General features: G+C 42.5%; 3 protein-coding genes and 2 non-coding genes across 9 annotated transcripts; 1 reads left to right on the forward strand and 4 right to left on the reverse strand.

Annotated features, from left to right (window-relative positions):
- Nucleotides 1–7,575, reverse strand: polr3e (polymerase (RNA) III (DNA directed) polypeptide E). The gene is made up of 21 exons (XM_089014835.1): nt 7,442–7,575; nt 6,211–6,294; nt 6,069–6,119; nt 5,919–5,996; nt 5,712–5,827; nt 5,563–5,645; nt 5,346–5,453; nt 5,210–5,259; nt 4,479–4,598; nt 4,316–4,401; nt 3,878–3,922; nt 3,699–3,790; nt 3,485–3,605; nt 3,324–3,405; nt 3,167–3,226; nt 2,893–3,050; nt 2,753–2,814; nt 1,493–1,938; nt 1,156–1,233; nt 633–755; nt 1–517 (listed from the first exon to the last, which is right to left on the reverse strand). Exons 2-21 carry the CDS (start codon nt 6,247–6,249, stop codon nt 461–463), a joined length of 2,055 nt encoding a protein of 684 aa, XP_088870961.1. The 5' UTR covers nt 6,250–6,294; nt 7,442–7,575; the 3' UTR covers nt 1–460.
- A 165-nt stretch (nt 7,576–7,740) lies between these two features.
- Nucleotides 7,741–7,822, reverse strand: trnal-aag (transfer RNA leucine (anticodon AAG)). Its single transcript has one exon. It is a non-coding gene; the product is annotated as a tRNA-Leu (tRNA).
- A 113-nt stretch (nt 7,823–7,935) lies between these two features.
- Nucleotides 7,936–18,533, reverse strand: eef2k (eukaryotic elongation factor 2 kinase). 5 transcript variants are annotated; one of them, XM_089015766.1, is made up of 19 exons: nt 18,311–18,533; nt 17,331–17,592; nt 16,914–16,970; nt 15,592–15,692; nt 14,070–14,130; nt 13,941–13,978; nt 13,704–13,875; nt 12,705–12,854; nt 12,485–12,617; nt 12,284–12,411; nt 12,005–12,203; nt 11,042–11,100; nt 10,900–10,977; nt 10,734–10,790; nt 9,541–9,672; nt 9,207–9,395; nt 9,013–9,137; nt 8,509–8,687; nt 7,936–8,396 (listed from the first exon to the last, which is right to left on the reverse strand). In XM_089015766.1, exons 2-19 carry the CDS (start codon nt 17,574–17,576, stop codon nt 8,287–8,289), a joined length of 2,214 nt encoding a protein of 737 aa, XP_088871892.1. In that variant the 5' UTR covers nt 17,577–17,592; nt 18,311–18,533; the 3' UTR covers nt 7,936–8,286. The 5 variants fall into 5 exon arrangements, with proteins under 5 accessions (XP_088871892.1, XP_088871891.1, XP_088871895.1 ...); XM_089015765.1 differs by having other exon boundaries at nt 18,306–18,533; XM_089015769.1 differs by lacking the exon at nt 16,914–16,970 and having other exon boundaries at nt 18,306–18,533.
- A 577-nt stretch (nt 18,534–19,110) lies between these two features.
- Nucleotides 19,111–19,192, forward strand: trnal-uag (transfer RNA leucine (anticodon UAG)). The gene has a single exon. It is a non-coding gene; the product is annotated as a tRNA-Leu (tRNA).
- A 132-nt stretch (nt 19,193–19,324) lies between these two features.
- Nucleotides 19,325–21,584, reverse strand: tha1 (threonine aldolase 1). The gene is made up of 7 exons (XM_089016163.1): nt 21,141–21,584; nt 20,953–21,036; nt 20,785–20,873; nt 20,531–20,716; nt 20,300–20,437; nt 20,021–20,213; nt 19,325–19,945 (listed from the first exon to the last, which is right to left on the reverse strand). Exons 1-7 carry the CDS (start codon nt 21,448–21,450, stop codon nt 19,650–19,652), a joined length of 1,296 nt encoding a protein of 431 aa, XP_088872289.1. The 5' UTR covers nt 21,451–21,584; the 3' UTR covers nt 19,325–19,649.
- Nucleotides 21,585–25,605: the final 4,021 nt, after the last annotated feature.

A 25,605-nucleotide genomic window follows, 5' to 3' on the forward strand; every position in this document is an offset into this window, starting at 1 on the left:
TACGTTTTCAACGTTTTATTGATCATTATGACTGTTTTTGTGCATCGAAGCGAAAGACAAACAAAATGCAGCGGTGAAAAGTCCATGTCCAAGAAGTCAAAAAATGAACTTAACGGTTTTTAGTCTCTGTTTTGTGGGGTACTGATTCAAGAAAAGCGCCGTCAAGTGATTTACACAACTGAGGCTCCTTGTGTCTCGCCGCATCACAAACTTAAATGTTAGTGGATAAACGCAAAATAGCGGCCGTGCCATTCTTCAAAAAGGTTCATCGGGGAGGTGGCTCGAAATAAATACTATATAATGAGGCATTTGTGTTTCGGGCGTTTGTCCTTTGTTATCGTTCCCTGCGGAAGACGATCTTATCGACATCGTGAACGGCCGCTCGCGGCTCTCACCTCTGTGGCGCTGCCTTGGGACACTGTGTTTGGTGAAGGGTGCCCCCGTGGGCAGGCTGCTTTGGTCAAGACTGGATGGTTCCCTTCAGGTACCACATACCGGCGTGGCTGATGCAGCATTCCTGGAAACACAACAATTCATCAAATGGAAGCGAACCATCAGTTCACTTTTTGTTTCGGGAGGGTTGACGAGATGAAAGCCACGACTGCCCGTCCATCTCAGCGGCGGCGATTCACCTTGAGCAGCCGATCCACGTCGGCCTTGGCGACATCGCCCAACTCTTCGCCGAGTCGGGCTTGCACAGCGCTCCGTCTCACGCGGTAGGTTTTGGTGAACATCTCGTAGAGCAGGTGCCGATGCTAAACATAATCAATAATATTGAAAAACAATCGAATATAATAATAAAAATAAATAAACAAAAAACGCCTTGCTGTACAGGCTTGTGTATACAACATAATTTCTCGTGTATATATATATATATATATATATATATATATATATATATATATATATATATATATATATATATATATATATACAAATTTAAAAAACACCTTGCTATGCAGGGTTGTGTATATAATTTATATGTATATGTATATGTGTATTTATATGTATTTCATTTTATATATGCATTTACGTGTATGTTTTAATGGTGTTTTTTAATGGTCATTTAAAAAAATAATTAAAAAATGCAAATAAAATAATACCTCTTTCGGATTAGTTCTGATATTTTTTTGTTGGTTTGTTACTCTGGTTTACCTTGTCGATGTCCTCGCCGGTCTCCCACAAGCCGAACACCTTTTGCTCATCGGCAGAAGCTGCGGTCAGAGCGGGGAACTACGTACATTTAGAGGAGAAACAACAATTTATAACACGGCACACTGGGCGACACAGGACAACTCAACGTGCTCCATGCAACGTGTAAAAGTGATGATTAAGTGTAAGTGAAGACATTGGACGAACAGGGAGGACCAAAGTCTCGTGGCAGAGCAGGTAAGGTTCTTTTCACCGCCGCCACCCGACCAAATTACAACAGTGCTAAATTGAGTGAAATTGACCAGAAGCTGGAAGACAGCCGCCCGGGATAAATACTTACAGGCACCATGATCTGTTTGCAGCGGCTTAGCAGCACGGCGTCCTGCAACGCGTGGTCCGACACGGGTCCGAAGGGGATGTCTCCCGCCGGCATGGCGGCCAGGTGGAGGCTGAAGAGCCTTTTGAGCTCATTCAGCGTCAGAACGGGATTCTTGACGAAGGTCTTTGTCACAAAGTCCAGCAGCTCTGGCGAAGGCGCATGGGCGGCACCGTCGCCGTTGGCGTGCTCGGCGCCGGCGTAACCGTTGAGGGAACCGTTGGGGACGCCGGACCGGGACGGCGGCGGAGAGGACGTGTCCATGGGCTCGGCTTCGCCGTCACTGAGGGGCTCCTGTTTGACGCAGGCGCCTCGCTTGGCCTCCAGGTCCTTTTGGAGAGAAGCTCGCTTCTCCTGAGCGCGCTCCTGGGCTAACTTGAGACGCTGCTCGCCGCTGACGTGCACCGGCTCTGCGCTCGCCACATTGATACGGAGAATCACAATCAATTTGTATAATAATGATAATAATGATAATAATAATAATAATAATAATAATAATAAGAAGAAGAAGAAGAAGAAGAAGAAGAAGAAGAAGAAGAAAAAAAAGAATAATAAGAATAAGAAGAATAAGAAAAAGAATAAGAAGAAAAAAGAAGAAAAAGAAGATGAAAAAGAATAATAAGAAGAATAATAAGAATAAGAAGAATAAGAATAAGAAAAAGAAGAAGACATTTTATGTTCAAGCGCCTTTTGAAGTTCTCAATGACACTTTACAGTTACAGACAAGCATAGAAAAACCCAGATAATAAAATATAATTATAAATAGAAAACAAGAGATAAAGCTACACAGAAAATGCAATTTTAAATAGGTGGGTTTTGTGATGGGATTTGAAGGTAGGAAGAGAATCAATGTTACGAATGTTGTATTTTGCAGAAATGATCTAATCACTCATTTTATCCAGCTATTGATTACAACAAAATAGACACCTGGATGGAATTTGGTCCAAATTTTGGACAGCGGGGTAAGGCACTTTTTTGTTGGTGTTTTCATCATCATCTGTGTCAAAAGTGTCAGCATTACTATTCTGATTACAATCTCACTTGGATAAAGCGCAAAAAAAATAATCATACTGGACCCTCCGCACCCTGCCCACCACCGTTTCCAGTAACTCCCCCTAAGGCAAGCGCTACCAAATCCAGCAGACTTTTAAACGGCATCTTTCCCCCTCACCATTAACATCCGCTACAAGAATTATCTGCGGGTTCAAGCGGTTCATTACATACCGGGCTGGGGAGCATTCTTTGGCGCAAAGTCGTCTTTTGAGAACTTGAAGACTTTCTCCAACCTTCAAAAGACCAAATAAAAATGCATAAATAAATACAATAAAATGCAATAATAAGTTGTAAGAAGTCAAGAGTCTTACTTGCTCTGGATGCCCAACCAAAGCATGTGCTGCCGGTGGGCCACATCGGCATGTTTCTTAACAAATTCGGAATCAGACGGCAGTAAGAACTCCCAGCCGCGGTTGACACGGGGCACCGCCACCTGTTCCAGGAAATCCTTCACATCCTCCGGAGGAAGCTGCAAAAAAAGAGCAAAATGAGCTCGCGTTATCTAAACGATTCATTTTGACCCCCGTTTTTTTGAATAATTTGTAAGGTAGCAACAAGAAATGAATTCAACAAAGAGCGGCTTACTTTGATCACAGCCGCCACTTCCTTCCTCATCAGGGAGCGTTCCAAAGTAAAACGCCACATCTGCACAATGACAATTGTCAATAAAGTCATAATGAGGGGGAAAAAAGGGGCGGGGAGAAAAAAATAATAACATGTCGACATAGTTAAAATCAATCACCACAAAGTCTCGCCCCCGACACAGCACGTCTGCCGGAACGCCGCTGTGAGGACTGCATGTGTTTTTGGGATACAGAACGTCACTGAAAGAAACAAAAACAGTCAAGAATTAAAATCAGCCATTTCATACTTGACCATGAGACTTGAAAATAAGTCCCATACCTCTTCACCACCCAATTGCCCTGGACTAACAGCGCCACCTGTTGGATGCTACGCAACACAGAGGTGACATCAGTGCCTGAGGCCAGAAGGCCCATCAGGCTGGCAAACTGGATCACTTTAACTGCGAGAGGCAAAGACCACAATGACGCAATTTTTTATAGGTGAATTAAAAAAAAAGAAAATATATCATATAGATTCGTTCCCGTTAGCTCACCGTTCTTCATCAACGTCCTGATCTGCTCGCCGAGCGGCAGCGTGCGCAGTTGGGCCATGGAGAGCACGTTGCTCGGGCCAATGGGCTTCACGCTGCCATGACAACAACGACGGTCATTAAAAAAATAAATAAAATAAAATCAGAGATTTGAAAAAAATTCAGTGCGAAATAAGACTTACACTTTTTCCTCTGCCGGTGGTGGCATGAGCATGGTGAGGTACTCGCTGCCAGAACAAACAAAATAAAAGAAATCGTCATGTTATCACCAAAACGACAGCATTAATATGGTGACTAGCCACCATTTTGTGCTGGATGTTTGACTTCAAAATGGCGCCGCGATGACTTCAAAATGGTGCCGCGAGAGTGGCTGCCTTTACAGCAGCTCCTGTATTTGTTTTTTTCTACTTCTTCATTTCCTTTCCTCTTACTTTCATCACTTTGCTGCTGTATAAATTTCTCCACTATGAGACTATCCAATCCATTGTTACTAAAATTGACATATTTTAGTAACAATGTATAATGGAAAAAAAAAACACCCGCCATAAAATGAAGCGATTAAATATGCAAAGGGGGCCACAATGTAAGGCTGACTTAAAAAAAAGACCGAAAGCACTCACGTGGGCGTTTTGACCAGTTCGGTGTTATCGGGGATGTCCACGCGGTGACTGAACAAATACTGCCTCTCGTGTTCCGATCGCTCATCCTGAGGCCAAACAAAATGGTGGACGCACATGAGCGACGTTCCTAAACGATACTCGGTGGGGGGACGGCGGGTGTTACATGGACGCCGTGGTACTGCAAATGGATCCAGGGTTCCTCGGCTTGCTTCTTCTGGAGGAATTCGTATGACTGCATTCTCCTCTGACGCGCTTGTTCCGATTCGGGGCGAGCGAATCTGACCTATGAGCGCAGTAAAAAAAAACACATTGAAGCTCTGAACAGCAAGGCCAAATTAGTTCATTCGGTCTGGCATTTTGGTTGGGCATTTTAATCTGATTTAATCCAAAGAAATTTCAGGATAGAATGAAATACTTAAAGGAAAACCGACACCTCCGGACAAGTTTTGTCCATAATTTGTAAAATCACTTCAAATGACTTCTACTGAGCGTATTTTACAAATATTCCACATCATATAGCTATATTTTACGTTATAAGACTTGCGCTGAATATTCAGGAAGTCTTGTTTTCGAGTTGGTCACAATTCCTGACGTGATGTCACGTCAGGAACGCCCCTGACTGAGAAAGCGACACACAATGCATTTTGGGTACTTTGTTTGGTCTGAAAACTTCGCGTTGATGGCGAAATTAGAAGGAAAACACATAAATAACACGAAGGTGAATCGTTGTGTGTTGCACCAAGACTACTATTTGATACTAGTTGACACAAATTGACAGCAGACAAATCAGTCCATTTCCAACGGAGTTTGGGCGCCATCTTGTGCATTTTCTGGGCACTACATTAGAGTCCAGACGCTTCAAAATGATACGGAAGGGGGAAAATCAACACTCGCCGAAATCGCTTTGGCTTCATCCTCGCCTTCGTCCTGGGATGAATCTCCACCTGTGTGGAAGAGAATAAAACTATTGGAAGAAATTGAAAAATGTAAAAAAAAAACGCAGGAAGTGGTCGGCGAACTCAACTCGCACCTTCATTGGCTGCTTCTCGCTCTCTGGTTTTGTTATCGGCCTTGTCCAGGTACGCAAAGCTGGGGCGCATCTGCAGGATTCCCGTCAGCGGCGTCACGTGAAGCTCGCCTGCGGGTAAAAAGTTGCATCAAAATTTCGATTCTATTTCATCAGATAAACGTGTTCACAAGGCGACGTTCCTCGATGAGCAAATTTGATTTGAAAAACGAGTCGATACCTTTTCGGAAGACGGCAGCGGCATATCGGGAAGTGTTGGTGGTGGCCTGGATGGACGAGAAGATCTGATTGTCCATCATTTTCCTGCGCAAAAGACATTGCAAATTTAAGATGACTTACAAATCAACTTCATTTCGCCAGAAAACCTACACGGAATAGGTGTTGTTCTCCTCATTGCCCGTTCCGTCCACATTTAGCGCGATCTGCTCGCCCTTGCTGTTGCAGTAGTTGGGGCTCTTGGTATCTATGGCTACCTGAAGCTCCACCTAGGGGGAAGGATGGCGCCACAATCAAGTATTTGGGGAATTGCTTTCGAAAAAAGGCGCAGATGAATTCAAGGTTGTATTTTTTTTTTACCCTCTGCTGCTTGGGTTTGATTTTAGCAGCCAAAAGGCTGATGTTGTCATAAGTCATCGTGGATGGTCGCACAGGGTACTGCGAAGGGAGGGAAAAAATAAATTATAGAAGCAAACAATTGACCCTCCGTGCAAAATCAATGACACCCACTTGGAGTAGATAAAGCTTCTCAGCAAGGCTTTTAGCGAGATAGACGTCAATCTGGAGGTAAAAGTACAAAAAAAAAACAAGAGACAAATCAGTACAGATTGAATCAACAGCAAGAATGTTTAATCTTCCCGTGACTGCATACCTCCTCTATAATGGGGTCGTCGTCATCCCCGCTAGCCATATTTTAGGAAGCGCAGTCAGGAGGTAAAGGGAGAGTGGATTCAACCTTTCAAAGGACACAACGTTTATATAATGACAAAGACTCAAAATATTTTGTTCTTGGTCTGGCGACACTGGTTTGTCAAACATCATCCTATCCTGCTGGGCCAATGACGAGGCCATTTCATTACCGTAAAATGACTCCAGTCGCTTGGATAATTTAAGTTTATTCCAAGTGTGGGAGCGTGCATTATATCACCCTTGAAGTCCACGTTATGTAATGAAGTGTTGTGGCAGATTACGTCAACAAATGGACACCACACAGTCTCGGGCAAACAATTTTTGGGGAACAATGTGTCAAAGTGACTCTGGCTTCCAAACATTGGGAGAGTAACTTGGTGTTTTAGTGGTTCTGATTATTATTTGGCTTGTGGTACAACCCATACAGTAGACGCTTATTCAGAAATAGGCAGATAAACCTTTGACTTGCTGCACTTAATACGTGGCCTAGTACTATTTACATGAAACTACAGTATTTCCAAACAAACATTAAAAACTAAATTTTCCATCACCCCAGTTTTAAAAGCTTCAGTGTTTAGATTACATTACCCTTTATTAGTCTCACAGTGGAGAAATTCACATTTCATAGCAGCATTTTAATGTCGAAACACGACATTCATGTGATGACTCAGTGCTCGAATGCTAATAGAAGCAGGTAAAGGCTACTAATGAGGGGAAACAGGTGACGCAAGACTGTGAAATAAAATTCTAATTACTTTCCAGGGTCTTAAAACAGTCCAACTTTAACCCGCGGGCAGCATTTATTATTGATTATACGGATTTTCCGAGCTGTTATTCGACAAAATGCATAGATTTCGGGGTATGTTAGCATATGAGCAAAACAGCAACATTTTAAGGCTAAGTCGGCCAAACTAGTAAACAACGTCCAAAAATACCACATCATGTGCGCTTACAAAAACCACCGCACGAAACACACTTTAAGGACAAAACGTTCGAATAACACACGTAAACGTGACGAAATGAGCCAAAGTTGGAGTTAGCCGCTGGTTAGCTAGCTTAGCATAGCTACCTAGCTTTGATTTCTCACATGCCGGTTGAAATAACACTTGGGGGGGGGGGGCTGCTTTGAAGCGTGAATTAGCTTTGTAGACAATGACGAAATATGACGAGAATGACAATACGAAATACTTTACCTTCACCGTGCCGGTTGTGTTGGGCTATCTTATCAACGTGACATTTGTCGGACAAATTAGACGGAACAGAGAAAGGGGGAGCACGAACGCACATGAAGTGGTCGCCATGTTGACATCCGACACGTGGGAAGCGGGGCGGGGCCCACAATGCAAAGCGAGCAGAGTGAAATCAAATGTTAGACTTTTCAAATTGCGTTTATCGTCACTTGGAGAGTTGTCCTGAAGATATATTTTTAATAGTCAAAAAATATATTTTGTGAGTTTGTAGAAAATTGTAGAAAATCGAGTCACAAAATTAATGGCAGCGGTGGGATTCGAACCCACGCCTCCGAAGAGACTGGAGCCTTAATCCAGCGCCTTAGACCGCTCGGCCACGCTACCGATAGCATGGATGCTCACAACATGTGTAGATAAACAATGGAGGTCAGACAAGAAGTTCTGCAGGGGAATATGAAAATGCTAAAGGGGCAACGCACCTTAAAAATATTACTTCGTAAAATTCAATGCAGACTTTATTGATTTTTTAACAGTCACTTAATGATATCCTTTTTTTAGACACACTCTTCCAATAGAAATGTGTTACGTAAACAATTGGATTTATTTTGGCTCCACGGACCACATTCACAGAATACAAACTAAACAATAAAAGACTAACATTCCAAAAAAAAAGAGAATCTTGAGCTGAATATTTGAAGGATCTTAAATGGTGAAAGGCTTAAACATGCATAGTCACGCAAAGCACCGTCAGCTAAAAACCTGTTATACAGTATTTTTTTTTTATGTAAACACAAACTGTTCAGCATCTGGCAGGACATTTGAAGCTTTTTTTATGTTTTTGTTTTTTGTTACTCCTCCATCAGCGCCCACGCCTCCTCAGCTTTCATGTAGTACTGGTTTGCCGAGCGGCCTTTCATGGCCTCCATGGCGGCTTCTGCAGCTTCTGTAAACAGGTCGCCTGCGGAGAGAGAGAGAGATGATGCAGGAGATAAAAAAAAAAAAAATTACAATTAAAATTTATGGAGAAAGTCAATGCAGGTCAACAGCGACGATCCACCACTGGTTCTAACCTGCTTTCTGGGGGTCCGCGGTGAGGTTGTAGCCCCCTACCATGAACATCTCGGCCTCTCTGGCCAGCAGGAGGTAACGAGGCTCGTCTTGTATGCCGTCAAACTCGCCGCCCTCGTCGTGGTCGTCCATGTTCAACGCGCTGTCATACCAGCGGATCGCCTCCTCCCAGTTTTGCTGTCTGTTGCGATGAAGAAAAAAGGTCAACAATAGCATAGAAGCTACATGCGCGTTGTAGAAATATTTTTGCGTGACCAGTATTCGATTAAAATAGGATGATATGAAGTGTCCTTGAGAGTTTTGAAAGGCGCTTATAAATTAAATTCATTATTATTATTATTATTATTATTATTATTATGAGTAAAGTGTCCTTGATAAGCACTTAGAAGTAAAATGTATTATTAGTATTATTATTATTATTATTATTGTTGTTGTTGGAAATCTGGGTACAGTAGCAGAGAATTTCCAACAGAAGGCAGTATTGGCACAAAAACGGAAAAACTCACTTATCTGCTGACAGATTAACTCCCGTGTCGAAAGCTCGAGCCATGGTGATCATTGAAGATCTGTCACCGGCTTCGGCAGCCCGTAGGAGGTACTTGAAGCCTTTCAGTCTGTTTCCTGCGTTTTCCTGAAAGCCACACCGCAAATTCAACAGTCAGGTGATGTCAGATAGGGAAAAACAGAACTGGTTTTGCACCTCTAGCTCCATGTTGGGCAGGATGTGGTGGGGTAGCTGCAGGCAGCATCGGCCGATAGCCACAATGGCTTCCAGCTCGCCGCACTGGGCGGCTCGTTCCAGGTGAAACATGGCCGAGTCCTCGTCCCACTGCTCATCTTTTTCGCAGAAGCGTCCTGCCTCGTGGTAGCGCACCATGGCCAGGTGAACCTGGACATCAGAAACGTTCATATCTCAAAACGCAAACTACTTATTATCTAACGGTTTGATTGCATAAATACCATACATGGACTTATATATGTATTTGGATGCCATGTAATATATATATTTATATATTTTATGCGTATCTTTTCACCTTCCCCAGGATGGACTGCCCAATGCGCTTCTGCATCAGCGAACTGAGTCGCTCCATCTCGGTGGCCACGCAGGAGGATCGGTGCACGTGAGCGCGGGATGAGTGGAAGAAGCTCCATTTCTCCTCGGTCAGCTGTGTGGGGGAAACACAACAACAACAAAACAAAAAAACACACACAAAAGAGGTTTTTATCAGTGAATTCTTCATAGGGTTGGGTTCGGGTGGGGATTCCCATTGATGAAGCTCAATTTGCGGGGTTGTACCCTTTGACTTGATTAACTTGAAGAGTACATCCCTGTTGGTATGAATGGGGGACAAAAATCACACAAGAGGCATGGGGATAAAAATGCAAACAAACACACACACACACACACACACACACACACACACAAATAAAGACAAAATTAACTCATTCACTGCCAGATGAAGTGAAAAAATGTGCCCATTCCAGTGCCAGGGTTTTTGTCATTGTCACTCGAATTCCATGACCCACAGAATATTGAGTTTTACGACTACATAAACATTCAAAACAGCATTAGAAACCTTAGACTCTCATATTGCATCAGAAAAAAAGGAGTTATTTCCTAAATTTTATGGGTCTGGAGTTATATGAGCTTGAAATGGGGGCCGTTGTACAAAATACAATGCGAATTGGTTCATATAGTGCTTTAACAACAGCTGAAGGTGGAACAAAGAGCTAAAAGGGAAAAAGAGAAATGATGCCCCCTTGTGGAAGGGAAAACATTGTCAGAGGCCATGACCAGTGCTTTATCGGCATCCAAGCATAAAAAAACAAAACCCGAACAAATTCAGGAATGGCGCTCTACGTCATATTTTCAATTCCCGAATAAATTTAGTGAATGGCAGTGAATGAGTTAAAAAAGGTCGATGGTTTATTGATTCACCTTTTGATTTTTCCATCTAGTGCAATTAAATCTGATCCATAACCCTGATCCAAAACATTTCGTCCATAGAGTGTATTAATGTCTGGTGACACAAACACATGCCATGCTTGTTTGTGGGTTGGATTTAAGATCTTTAAACCTCTTGGTATAGCAACCGGCGCCCTCTAGTGGAGCAACATGATTAATGGTTGGATGGGAAGGTAGGAAGAGGAGAAAGACCCCCCCCCCCCGCGCGGTGATGATTAATGGATAACATGTGGCACACCGGCGTCTCGTACGGCGCTTTACCCGTCTGACACTGTCCTCGTCCGATTCGGAATAATGTCTTTGGTAGTGGTGGCGGGCCTACGGCGTTTCAAGATGAGACATTCGTCATAAAAATGACTGTGGTGGGTAGAAAAGTAGCAGGAGGGGGACGCTAACAGGCTGAAGAATATGATAATACACTGTTTACCCCATCTGGGTGGTCGTTGGGGTCACCCTCACTTCTCCTCTCGCTTGGGTAGCCGCTGTCCCCGCCGCTGTCCGACTCCTACGCAAAAAAATGTGAGACTTCAGCTCGTTGGATTCCATCCTGTAAAAGTAGAATTTCCTACCCGGTGTTCCCCTGCGTTGTCGAGTCGTTCCTGTTCGTACATCCCAGTGAAGGATAAGCCTGTACAAAAACGGAACCATTTTGTTAGAAATAAAATAGAAACAAGACAAGATTTGGAGTTTGAAGAGAGTGGCTGTCTTTACAGCAGCTCCTGTATTTTTTTTTCTACTTCTTTCTTTCCTTTCCACTTAATTTAATCACTTTGCTGCTGTGAAATGTAAATTTCTCCACTGTGGGACTAATAAAGGCTACTGGCTAGTTGTCTGGCTATATATCAGCTATCTAGTGGCTATCTTTCCAGTTAGCTATCTATTAGCCAGCTGGCTATCTATTGGCTATCTATTAGCTAGCTATCTGGCTGGCTGGATATCTGTTAGCTATGTAATAGCTAGCTAGCTTTTTATTTACTACCGGGTTGAGCGAACGCTGGCGTGTGTGGCTGCCACTGCTCACCCACAGAAAAACTGATCCAGTGACTGTAAAGTGACCTTGAGAGGCGCTTATAAATGAAATGTATTATTATTATTATTATTATTATTATTATTATTATTATTATTATTATTATTTGAGTTATGCCGGGTTGAGTGAACACTGGAACGTGTGGCTGCCACTGCTCACCCACAGAAAAATTGATCCAGTGACTGTAAAGTGACCTTGAGAGTTTTGAGAGGTGCTTATAAATGAAAGTTATTATTATTATTATTATTATATTTATTATTATCAATACAATTCAAATGTTAGCACAGCTTCCCCTAGCGGCGACTGACTATAACTGCACTTCCGAGCAATGGCAATTTTAACTCATTCACTGCCATTCCCGAATTTATTTGGGAATTGAAAATATGACGTGGAGCGACTTTTTCAAATTTGTTTGGAGGACAACTTTTTTCAAATAAGTGTGATTAAATCCTATTAAATAAATCCAAAATGGACTCCATTGATTTCGCTGATGATGCATACACACCGACTGGAGACCTCGCCATGCCGGGAGGCGCCACCAGCGGGGAGCAAGGCACCGAATCCGCGTCACTCATGCTCTCGTCGACCGACGAGGTCTCCGACAGGCGGGACACCAACAGCGGCGCCCGGCTACCGGACATGGTGCGGACGCGGGGGGAACCGCATTGCTCCTCGCAACCTCTCAGCACCGTCTTGGCTGACTTCTAACAAGAGAGGAGGTGAAAGGTCAAGAGGGTCTGACGTGACAGCGGCAGGCAGGTGTGAATTCGGGTCAGTAGCCAACCAGCAGTTTGTTGGTACAATCCAGCTGCTGGTTCTCGGCCGGTGACAGGTCAAAAGGCGTCAGGCCCATGCACTTGCAGATCTTGTTGCACTGGTGCGAATGGAAGAAGAGCGCCATCCCTCGCACCCCTGGCCACGCAAAACACCCCCCGTGACTCCACCGCGGGTGATTACCCCAAATATAAAAAGCGGACACACATACCCAGATTGCCGTCGCCGAAGTCCGTTCCTTGTTCTGTGTGAATCTGAGGGTCGGTGTAGAGATCGCCGACGCCTTGGATGTCCACTACGATCAGCTGGTGGCCCGAACGCTCAAAGGTGAAATGGCTGAACGCCTAATGGACAAAAACGCCATTTTTTTGGGGATCGATACAATGCGCCATTTTTTATTATTATTTTTTTTATCCGAATCATCGCCTCACCTGCGGCGTCAGTCTGATGTTATCGTCCCTCACGAAACCAGAGTTGGAGTTGTACTTGATGTACTTTCCCTCGATGTAATGCTCCAAGTGGAAAAGCGGCTTACCGGGCCTCTCGGTCATCTCCACCACGCACATCTGCATGATGTCCACCTAACGGCCCACATTTGGCCACACAATTGTTATTTCCTGTCTCCGATTGGATTTGACACGATTTGGTGGTTTGTAAATAGATTTGTTATGATATCGTATGATTACACAATAATGCCTGAGAAATTATTTTGGCTAGGTAGCGCTTCATATAATTATAACAAAAGTCATTGTTCACTTCCTTTTATTTAGCGAGCTATCCAGCTGGCTGGCTAGCTAGCTAGCTATTTGCTATCTACTGTATTTGCTATCTGGCTGGGTAGCTGGCTATATAGCTAGCTATCTATTAGCCATATATCTGGCAAGCTATCTAGCTAGCTATCTATTAGCTAGCTAGCTTTCTATCAATGTCAATTTCTAATTTCTAATAATAATAATAATAATAATAATAATAATAATAATAATAATAAATAAATAAATAATATATTACATTTTAAGCGCCTTTCAAAGCTCTCAAGGACATTTTACAGTCACAGACAAGCATAGGTACTATAATAAATAAAATACAACCACAAATAGAATACAATAAATAAAATACAATTATAAATAGAAACAAGAGAGAGAGCTACACAGAAAATGCAATTTTAAATAGGTTGTGTTTTGAGATAATATAGCTAATAGCTAGCTATCTAGAAAGCTAACCAGCTATATAGCTAATAGATATACAGATAGATAGCTTGCTAGCCAGCTAGAAAGCTAGCTAGCCAGCGAGATAGCTAGCGAGCCAGCCATATCGCTAGCTAGCCAGCTAATAGCAAATAAAGTGACCTTGAGAGTTTTGAAAGGCGCTTATACATGAAATCTATGATTATTATGTATGTATGTATGTATTATTATTATGATTATTATTACCTGCTTAGGAGGCCTGTGGCGATTAAACTCCTCGCCCCAAAGTTTGGCCTCCATTTGCAAACGCACGTCTTCAAAGTAGACGCTCCTGTCCACCGTCTCCATGTAACTCTTGGCCACGTAGTTGCAAGCCGTTTTCCAGTTGTGGCTATGCGAGAAGCTGGATAGCTTCTTCCTACGAGGAAAGACAACAAGACACGACAGTGTTGGAAATCCAGAATTGTAAATAGTTGCACTTACGTTCTGAAGCACTCCCTCATGGCTCCTCTGCCAAATGGCTGCGACACAGAGACAAATATTTTTGGTGGGAAATAAGCTATATTTTGCTAAATTTGCAAACCGATGTGTTTCTTGAGGGTGTGTTCATACCTTTGCAGCCATCTTGATGTGGACACGATCTTGGGCCCATTCACCTGTGATCGCGTTATACCTACAATGGATTCACAATTGGGACTTCTTGTACGCAAAAAGCATCAAAAATATTTATTTTAGTAGTAAGTAGTATATTTAGGTGGGCTACTTTTCAATATACATAATTGTATTAAGTTTCCTGTTATGTAAATGGGGTTAAATAGTATTCATAAAAGTAAAAGTGATTATGAAAATATCTGACCACTATGGAAAAACACATCTATTTATGTATGTTCATTTATTTAATTAATTATGTGTAGATTTGTCTATTTATTTATTTCTATATGTATTTGTCTATTATTTATTTATTTATTCAGATAAGCAGAAATATTCACTTTTCTCTATCCGAGCAAACTAATCACTAGTGAAAAGCACATTTAGTTATGTATTTATTTAGTTAGTTAGTTATGTGTTGATTTGCCTATTTCTCCATTATTTATGTATTTATTTTTTTAATTAATAAGCAGAAATATGCACTTTTCTTTGAGCAAAATCCTCACTATTGAAAAACACATTTAATTGTGAATTCATGTATTTATTTCTCTACTTTGTATTTATTTTATTTTTCTTAGAAGCAGAAATATTCACTTTTATCTGAGCAAACTAATCACTATTGAAAAAACACATTTTTTTTAATTTGTATATTTATTTAGTTAGTTATGTGTTGATGTGTCGATTTGTCCATTTATTATTGTATTTATGCATTTAATGTATTTATTTTGTTATTTATTTATTTAATGTACTTATTTATTTATTTAAATAAGCAGAAATATTCACTTTAGTTTGCCTGACCAAAATCATCACATTTTTGCCAATGAGTTCCGCAAATAAATACATACATAAATAAATAAATAAATAAATAAATAAATAAATAAATAAATAAATACTTTTTTTTCCTGCTCTTCTTTTAGTCGCTAACCAAAGTATCCGTCACGACAGCTCACTTGAGGCATCATTTGTTTGTTATGCTCTCGATAAAACCCACTTCATCAAGCAAGTGACACACTGCATTATCTCCACATTAAACTTCACTTCGTGTACACATAACACCTGGTTAGCGCACCTTATTTGTTTTAGGCCCCGTCGTGCACTCGTGGAAATAAACAAGCACGCTTCAGAATGTCAGAGCGCCGCTCAAGTCAACACCCGTTTCTAGTTTTTTTTTTTTCTTGCCTCGCAAAACCACATCGGGCCCGGGAACACAATGTGCTGTGGCTCTCCTTCAACTGTGGCTTATATAAGCGATTCAATGCGAAGCGTACACTCAGCGAAATAAACCCCTCCTGCATTGTGCGCCTGCCAATGGCGTGACTTGGCAGGCCAGATGTGAGTTAGCGCTGAAGCTTTGTGGGGGTTCCGAGACTGCGAGCGGGCATGCGCACCCCTTGCTCTTGTTGACCTTAGCCGAGATTTAAAAAGGGGGGAGGAGGGTTGACTGGGAGAACAGAGATGTAGATATAAATCTGACGGTTGTTCTGACCTGTAGCGCAAGCAGGGTTCGGTCTCTTTGTCCTCCAAGTGAAATTCAGCCCAGGGGTCCGGCATAACTTTGGCTTTCATAATGGCATTTTTCCATGTTTCCTGGAGTAACAAGCACACTGTGTTCATTTGTAAAACGGTGCGTTTTTTTGGGGATTGAAACATGGGCAGGAATTCAGAAAAAAATAATAAGAACTCAACAACTCAATCATAATTGACATTTGTAAGTGATTCGAAAGGACGGATTTCTTCAAAGAGGATCCAAATATGAACAAGTTTTCAAAATATCGTTAACACATTCACTGCCACATTCACACGAATGAATAATTACTTTTCAAATGTGTTAGAACTAGTTTTCAAATTTAAAGTAAAAAATCATGACTGTTATTTTTGTGATTTACGTGAGACAATTTGGAATTTTGGTTCAGATTTTAGCAAGCATCATGAAATGTCACAAGATTGAGTTGCCGACGCGGGCCGAATAAAATGATATGGCGGGCCGCATTTGGCCCCCGGGCCTTGACTTTGACATCCTTGGTCTAAGGTTTCTTACGCTGCATTGAATGTTTATGTAGCTCAAAAAAACTCAATTTTCCGTGGGTCCTGGAATTTGAGTGAAAATGACAAAAACCCTGGCAACTGGAGTGGACACATTTTTGCACATCGTCTGGCAGTGAATGAGTTAAGTTGGGACGAAACTTCCACTCATGTAACAAGTTGGATCATATTTCGCTGTAAAACAACATCCTGATTTTTATTTGTTTATCTTATTTAATTGGCCCAACGAACTCCGGGACACACCTAAGGTAAACTCCCGTCGGGGTGGAATAGTTTGCAACTAAGGAGACAGCAAGTTATGGGATGTCGAGGATTGAACTGCAGCCATCCGTGTCTGAAAATAACTTCCTCAGAGGGGCGGGGTTGCTCGCTCATCATGTCAAGTAATTTAATCCTTCGTGCGCACGTCTCGCTTGTCTGCTGCCACGTTCGCTAACTAACTAGTAAACATGCTGTATAAATTGAAAGCTCGTTTTGTATTTTGTTCAACATTGAAATTCTGAAGAAACAAATTAAAAATAATAATAATCGTGTGGCCTATTCTCGCTGCTGTTTGGGTTCACTTGACGACATCTATATTGCAGTAAGTGTATCTAATGACGTGTCAGTGGAATGTTCCAAAACATAAACCATGCGGATGAATAAAACAGAAAATGGACATTTTGAACAAGGTGACAGTTAAACAAAGGGAAAATGAGGCATTACAAAAGAGGTCAGTAGTAAAAGGGGCGGTACAGAATAGTAATTTAAAATGGTATAACATACCCGTGCACTCTCAGACAAAACGTGGTACGAACCTTCCGCCAAATGCTCTGTTTGGTTCTATGTCGGATGTTGGGGGGAAAGGTGAAACAAAAATGGACCACTTTTCATCAGCGTAGCACATTATGCAATAAGATATATAATAATTATTTGGCAAAGCTGCACACACTCCGACAAAAAATGTTACTAATGACAAAAAAAGGTGAATTTAAAACCACCAGATGTTATCCGCATTTAATATGAAAAAAATATATAAATTTCAAGTGGATACTCCTCAGGTTGATTTTTGTTAAAAAAATATTTAAAGTAGGTACAAATACGAATACAGAATATTTTCAGTTGTAGCGATTATTATTATACATATATATTTTTGCCATTAGGAACAAATTGTTCAATATTGAAGACATGACGCCTCCTCACCTTATACAAGAATTCTGTCTTGGGTAGCGAAGTTGAATGCTGTCGGTTGTTGATCAAGTTCTGCATGTATTGGCAGATGTCTCGGACAGGGTCGTCGTCCAAGATGGAGCACATGAAGGCCTCATCTTCCTCGCCGTCGTCATCGTCGGTAAGCGAGGACACTCGTTGCTTAGGTGCGCTTCGTTTGTCCGAAGACCTGGAACTGCTGCCCTCTTCCTCCATGCTGAACATCAACTCGTCTTCCATTATGTCCACTGATGTGCTAAAAAAATGACATAAGATGATGTAATTGGAAATGGTGGAACATCAATTTATTTCAATAAATGAGATTGTTTGTATTTCATTCAGATTGGGTTGAGTTAATGACAAAAAACATCAAAATATGTTTTAGCTGCTGCATTTGTCTATGTTTATGAGTTTAAAAATATTGTTGGTTTGTAAACATTCATGCTTAGTAATGCAGCTTCTATTGCACAACTTTCCCCCCCATTCAAAGCATGCAGCAATAGTTGAATGCTGCCACGCTACTGAAATCAAATCCATGTCCAACTTCAAAGTCAGGAATATGTCCCTAACGTAAAAAAAAAGTATTCACGTTTGATAGGTTTGTTGTGTATTATTTAGAATATTTACATCTATTTGGATGATAAGTCGATATTTAAGGGCAACATTTAATGTCGTAACATGATCATTGTGTGTCAGTGTGTCATTAACAGTGGTGACTCCAAACAGGAAAGTCTGTAGCAACGATTCGAACGTGAACCTCAAAACTGTAACACAGACGTGCTAACTTGCTAGCTTATTCTGCACATTTTGAACAGTGTGCTGCAGCTGGGACAAAAACGGACCATGCTTGTCATGGATGCACTATATTCGATTGCAACATTCTGCAAAGGGAATCTCGCCCACTCTAACGCCCTCAAAACGAACACTAACATGCATGTAATATGCTATGCATGCACTGAATTGACCCACCGAACCTGTAGCTTGATACTTTGGGACGGTCGCTCTCCTCGTGAGTCGAATGAAAACACTTTTCTCTCGGCGACAAGGTGTCACGCGGTTTGACGATTTTCTCTGACAGGTTGCTCCCCGCCTCTCCAGCTAGCCCTGAGGGTCCCGAGGCAAGCGGGTCGATGGGAGGGTTTTTTTTCGGGACGGTTCCACCAGCCGCCACTACAAGACAAACCGTCCTCACGTAACAACTGGGTTATGTGGAAGCCCCGCCCCACACGGTTTTCAGCCTGTACTGTGTATAAAAACAAACACCCCACCCGCGAAGCCAAAAATAAACAGACGTAAACAAAGTTAATAAAGTCGGTGCTATGTAATTAAAATAAAGATACATATATAATAATAATGTGAAATGTTAATGTAAACAATTTGAAAGACTTGTTATCACGAAAAATGCTTAAAATTACAACCCGGAAAAGGCTTGTGAATGCAGCGATTTGTGTTCTTTTGGAAAAGTGCAACACGGCAAACCACGTGTGGTACTTTTTCAGTAAATCATCTTTTGAAAGCTATTTTTAACAAAACCCTTGAAACGTCACGTCCTCGACATCGTCCTTTTGATAAACAGATTCCATTATCGCCGTCTCTGCTTCCTCTCCTCGCTGCTGCTTCATTGTATTTCCGATCCGCAGATTCGACACATAAAACACGGTTTCCTTGTGCCATAAAAGTCACGATACAGAATAAAATCATCACGTTAAAGTTAACCATCATGTTTTGTTCATGCTAACCCTAAATACCATAGTTTTTTCTATAGGACATCCGTGGTAGCGTGGCCGAGTGGTCTAAGGCGCTGGATTTAGGCTCCAGTCATTTCGATGGCGTGGGTTCGAATCCCACCGCTGCCAAGTACCTTTTCCTTCCCTAGATCGTGTGAATGATACGAAGTAAAATCATGGTGAACATACTCGGTTACCGCTGCCTAACGTTCATATTTTTCATTGAGACTGGTGTAATCAAAAAACAAGGAAAGATGTACTTACAATTTTATTTACAGTTGAAATTTAATGTGTCAATAAATAGTGTATATAGAGTTTACATAATTCATGCTCATTGAATTGTGTACAATTGATTCAAATATTACTTTTTACTGTAAAATAGATTCATTATTTTTCAACATTTAATGTGATAAATTAATCCCATATGTTTTAATTAACAAATTAGGAAATGAATAGCTACTTCAGAGGTGCTTAAAGTGTGTTATATATTATTTAATTTCATTCCAAAATATATTGTATCATTTATAACGAATCAATGACCACATTGCAGTGCGCAAAATGAATGTTAAAATAAGAAGTATAAATCTTATTTATTCTTCAAGCAGTGACGGGCGACAAACTGCAATTTCTCGATGGCCAGCTGCGTGTCTTCGGGCGATATCCCAAGATGCCACACGGCTCTGACGCAATTGCCAAAATGAGGGTACATGAGGACTCGAATACCCTGACCCAGCGCCTCCTCCTCCCCGTCCCCGATTTGAGCCATGCGGTCGCAGAATTCCTCTGGATTCAAGGCAGGCTCTCGAATTTGAAAGCGCAGGATGTTTGTCTCTACCGCCGCCATGTCCACGTCAAACAATGGCGGCTCGCAGGTTAGCAAGGCTGTTAAGAGGAAAAACAAATGAGCTGTTGCGATGGCGGTGGACAGGAGGATGAAAAGCAGGAACTTATAGAAACCTTGAGCAAAGGTTCTGGCATTGTGGTGATCTTCTTGGAGTCTCTCGACCATGTCCAGCAAAGACACTTTTCCCGCTGCGGCTAAGATGCCAGCCTGCCGCATGCCGCCGCCCAAAGCTTTACGACATCTCACCGCCCGGGTGATGAAATCTCTGGGCCCAGCTAGCATAGTACCCACCGGAGAGCCCAGTCCCTGTTGAAGATTGAAAACGTAAACAATTCAACTAGTAAATTGTTGTGTTTTTGTCCCTTCAAAAACGTAAGTAAAAATCTTGTCACCTTGGAGAGACACACACTGACAGTGTGCGTATGCTTCAATATGTCCGCCGCCGGCACCCCTAGCGCCACGGCGGCGTTCATCAGACGCGCACCATCCATGTGCACCGACAGGCCGTGTTTGTCGGCCAGCGCTCGCGCCTTTGGAGCGAAAGATGCACGTCAATGAAGGAATTGCTAACCAAAACAGCAGCACTCACGTCTCCAGTTAAGTAAACAACTCCTCTCGCACACCTCTTTCAGGAAGTGAAGCGGCATGACGCGTCCTCCCTGTATATTATGCGTGTTCTCCACGCAGATGAGACGCGAGCGGGGGTAATGGGGGTCTGGGTAGCCGTGACGGATCTTGGACTCCACTTGATCCAGGTCCAAGGTCCCATCGGCAAGGTTGGTGGCTGTGGTAGTATGAATGCCAGCCAGCTGTAACATATGTACAGTATATTTAGAATCACACATAGATAGCTAGCAAAAGGGGTCAAGGGGTTTACCTGGGCGCTGCCCCCTTGCTCGTAAATGTGCAAATGGGATTGGTCACCGACGATCATCTCGTCGTCGCGCTCCCTGCAGTGCACCATCACTGTAACCAAAGCAACGGTGATCATTTAAAAACCCCACACCCACGTAAAAGTTATATTTCAGATTGTGTTTCGAGTTACCTGCAATGAGGTTACTCATGGTTCCCGAGGGGACAAAAAGTGCTGCCTCCATCCCAAACATATCGGCTGCAATCTTCTGCAACTCTGAAAGTTAAAAATAAAGACTTTTGAGTGACTTCTGCACCGGCGAAGCAAAGTTAGTGCTGGATGCTAACTAACTAACTAGCTAACTACTTATTCAATACTACCGTTCACTGTCGGGTCTTCGCCCATCACATCGTCTCCAACTTCGGCCTCGGCCATGGCCCGACGCATCGCCGCTCCGGGTTTGGTCACCGTGTCGCTGCGGAGGTCCACAACCCGGACATGAGCAGCCTGGCCCGGGTCGGTGACTCGAGAGCTCCCGCTGTTGTAGTAACTTCGTTTGCCGGCATCTCGTCGAGCCAAAGTTCGAACCCAAATATGAAAGTTGGTGCAAAATGTTTTGAGGGACATTGCAGCAGCTGCAGCGTTAACAACAGCGTGGTTTAAACTTTGATCGTGAATCAGTGAAATCATGCAGAAAAGTTAATGGATGACCGAAAAACTGATTAACATTGCACTTACCAATTTTGTCCACTCGGCGGGGCAACTTGCATATTATAAAATATAAAGTTATACGTTACCTTCTCCGTTTGTATTTCGTAATTTTGTTTGATACAAAAAATGATCTTTTTGAAAATAAAATATCTGTATACCGAGGTAGTAGCCTCCTATTAACATTATTACGAATAATACAAAACTACTAATATACGCTGATAGTTTTGTGGGTAAAAAACTATGACATATGGATACAGGTACAATACACATGTAGTGTAGCAAATATAATTTAGAATATTGAAATGTTACAAACACCTTTTTTGTTTTCAATAAGTGTTTTTCGTCAATGATTCCTAACGCCCACCATTGACAACCAACAGGCTGACACATTAGCATGCTGCACATGTCAAAATATCAGCTGGCGCGGGACTCGTGAATCTGCTGCATCGAATTCCTGTCAGACACACACGCGCGCACACACGCACACACACTTCCCAGTCTTGTGTGATTGTAATCACTTGATAAGAGCGTGTGTGCGCGTGTTTGCGTGCAGTGCCAGTAAGCGTGTCTGCTTGTAATGTAATGGGCCATCCAGCTGCGTAACGCTAACACACTCGAGTCTTTGTGGCCAGCGTCTTTCATGGCACACAGAGAAAATATTGAATAAGGCAGAAATGAAGCAGGAGAAATATTGACCCCATTTCTGGGAAGAAGCAGTGAGGAGACGGCAACGCCTTCCCAACAACCATAAAGACTGCCGGGGGCTCGAAATAGACCCCCGCCCTACTGCACCACCACCAATCCCTTCATTGCTCTTTGACCATCACTTGTTCGACAAAAGCAGGTGTTTATGGGAAGTCTTCATACACTCTCACGAACACACAAACACAAAAATGATTTTTGCTTAAAAGGTGTTGACATCAGTGCTTGGGATGTGCTCACATCTGGTTCACATTAAGCAATGCCCTCCTCATTCATGTCACTCACTCACATAAACATAAATTAACATTATCCACACACAAACACGCGTTACGACACCCCACGTGCATACACAACAAAACACGCAACCACCGCGGTTGCACAAACACTCTCGGTGATACAGACGCTCACGCAAACACTCTATTTGCACAAACACACACGACCACACTTTCACGTATTCACACGCAAACACACACGATGACGACCGAACGCCCAACCATCCATATTGACCCAAGCGTATAGACACACGAACACGCAAACATTCGCACAAACATCCACAACCACACTCAAACGCACGCGCACCATTCCCGGGTACTTCCCAAAATGGCATAAATTATCGTGTCCCACCCTGATAATGTGTCACACGCGTCCCGTAAAGCGTGGACAAAACTTTTAGGACATAATGCTTTTTTCAACCGCGGATAAGGCAATAAGCGGACACCGCAAATGTGATTCACTGGTGACAGCAATTCAGCAGCAGTACAATCCAAAGGAAACAGTGATTGGTCAATGATGTCAAGATTTCAAGTCTGATTGGTCAGTTTCCTTCCGTACTTCCCACCAGGTGATATTGTGAAAGTAGCTAAACATCGGCATTTACCGGATACCGCAACTGTGATTCAGTATGGACGACACTTCCGCATTATATTACGTCACAACGCAAAGAAAACAGAGATTGGTCAATAATGTGAAGATTCAAGCGCATGATTGGTCAGTTTGCTTCCGTTTGGTGGTTTTCTGTGAATTTTTTTTTTCAAATGTGAAATATGTGGCCTTGGTTCAGTAATTGTTGAGTAACATTGCATTATAGTTGATCCGAATCCAGCGGTGATGAATGGCTGCTCATTTGCGGCGGGACAAAACGGATGAAAAGTGTTTCCACAGAAGCCTTCAAGTGTTTTCCTTGCAACTACTTATCCATCACTTCAAGGGGAAAGACGCATTTCATGTCAATTTTGTGAATCATCATCATCATACGCCATTTCCAGGAAGGGTACCCGGCCGGGCCTTCGCCAGAACCAGGGTTACCCTGACCTTGACGATTACCGCTACACACCTCCTCCGCTCGGTCATCTGGCACCTTGAGTGGCCTGTCACGTTTCATTCAGGCGTCGTTCCACCAGAATTTCACTTCACCCTTTCTGTCACCTCCTTTTCACTCCTCTTTTTCATCAGTCTTACCCCCACGTCGTCACCCCCCTGCACCCCCCCCCCCCTCTCTCTCGGTTTCACTCTGGGAAGTCACGTGACTTCTCTGAAGCTGAACCCTATAAACCGGCAGTACTTGGGGGGCTCAGTGTCTATACCGCGCTGGGATTGGTTCTGGGTTGGCTCCACGTACACACACACACGAACAGAGGACCCCCTGTTTTCTCCTAACGGGAATACGAAGCGAATTAAAGTAGAAGAAAGGGAGGAGGAGGAGGTAAATAAAAGTATTCCGACTGGGAAGCGCTTGTTTGTTTTTAGTGGAGTGTTCCCGGCGTTCCCAGCATCCCGGTCCATTTTCATCCACTCCAAAACCCCTTTCACAGCCAAATTTCACGCACAAAATCTATCGGGGAGGTGGAAGTACCAAGCGAACAAATTGACATAAAATATTCCAAGTCTACACATTTTTTTGTAATGTATTTTGGTTTTTAACTCATTCACTGCCATTTACAAATGTATTCGGGAATTGAAAATATGACTTGGAGCGCCATCTCTGAATTTATTCGGGTTTTGTTTAAACACGCTAGGGTGCCGATAAAGCACTGGCCAAACCTCTGGCAATGTTTTTTCCTTTCCACAAAGGGGCAGCATTTCCACCTTTTTCCATGTTAGCGCTTTGTTCTAGCTTCAGCTGTTGTTAAAGCTCTATATATAGTAAATCAATAATAATAATAATAATAATAAATGTCATTTATAAGCACCTTTCAAAACTCTCACAGTATAAGTTGGTGGTTGAGCAGCAGCAGTCACACGCACCAGCGTTCACTCAACCCAGAAGTAACTGAAATAAATAGAAAGCTAGCTAGCTGATAGCCAATAGATAGCTAACAGATAGCTTGCTAACAGATAGCTTGCTAGGCCTTCACTCAACCCAGAAGTAATTCAGATACAATATTCTGTAGGTCCTGGAATTCGATTGACAATGACAAAAACCCTGGCACAAACCAATTATCGGCATTGGGCAAAATATTAGGCTAACCTTGTGAGCTATCGCGCTGAAAAATAAAATCAAGCAAGGCAGTCCTAATAAAAAGGAACAATGTGGTTTGTGTGAGAGCGGTCGCCCAGTGACCTTAAGGTCAACACTTGGCGCCATACAATAACCCTCATGTTTGAACTATAGCATAAGCGCATGCTTGCCATATGGTTTTTATTGATCCAGATCTCTATTATACCCCCACTGCCCCCCCCCCCCTTTTTTTTCTCCGCGCAGTGATGGCGCTGAAGGAATGATGGAATGCTTGGAGGGTAAATCTGCGCTTTCCTGGAAGCCGCTCCGGCTTTATCAGAAGCGGCTGTGACAATACTGGCGCTGATGCGGGCCGGACCCCGAAACGTCTTTCCTATAAGCGCTGATCGGCCAACAAAAAAAAGCCTTCCTGGAAGAAACAATCAGCAAAGATTCTTCCTGGAAAAGCGCCGGCGGAGCGCTTGGTCGCTTTTTAGAAGACTTTTACGACAAGATGTTAAAATATTTTTTACTCATTTTCACCTTTGCAACAACTTTGTTTTTGACATATGCAATGATGGCAGTGATGCATTCAAGGGTCATCAGGGGGGTGTGAAATTTGTCAACTGCCACGTAACTGATGGATTTGAGAAAACAGAGCTGTTACCGAAACTCCCATCCTACTGTGACCTAAGAGTGGGGCTATTTCAAATACCCCCCACCCACCCCAAAAAATGCACACACACACATTCCTGTTTCAATGGTTTTGTGAGGTCCAGAAAACTCAAGATAAGGAGTGAGGACCACAGTTGCTGATAAGTCTAGAGAAGAACTAGTATTACATTTGAACACTAAATGTGACGCCATTTTCCACTTAAACTTCTTTAAAAACAAAGAAATAAAAAGTGGACTTGAAACTGAAATAACAGCAGGAGTGAGGTTTCTGAATGGGTACATTCAAAGTCCTCACCCCTGTAGTGAATTGGGTTAAAATA

This window comes from Hippocampus bargibanti, linkage group LG15 (assembly GCF_051943395.1).
Source record: "Hippocampus bargibanti isolate YZ-2025 linkage group LG15, ASM5194339v1, whole genome shotgun sequence".
Taxonomy (NCBI): domain Eukaryota; kingdom Metazoa; phylum Chordata; class Actinopteri; order Syngnathiformes; family Syngnathidae; genus Hippocampus; species Hippocampus bargibanti.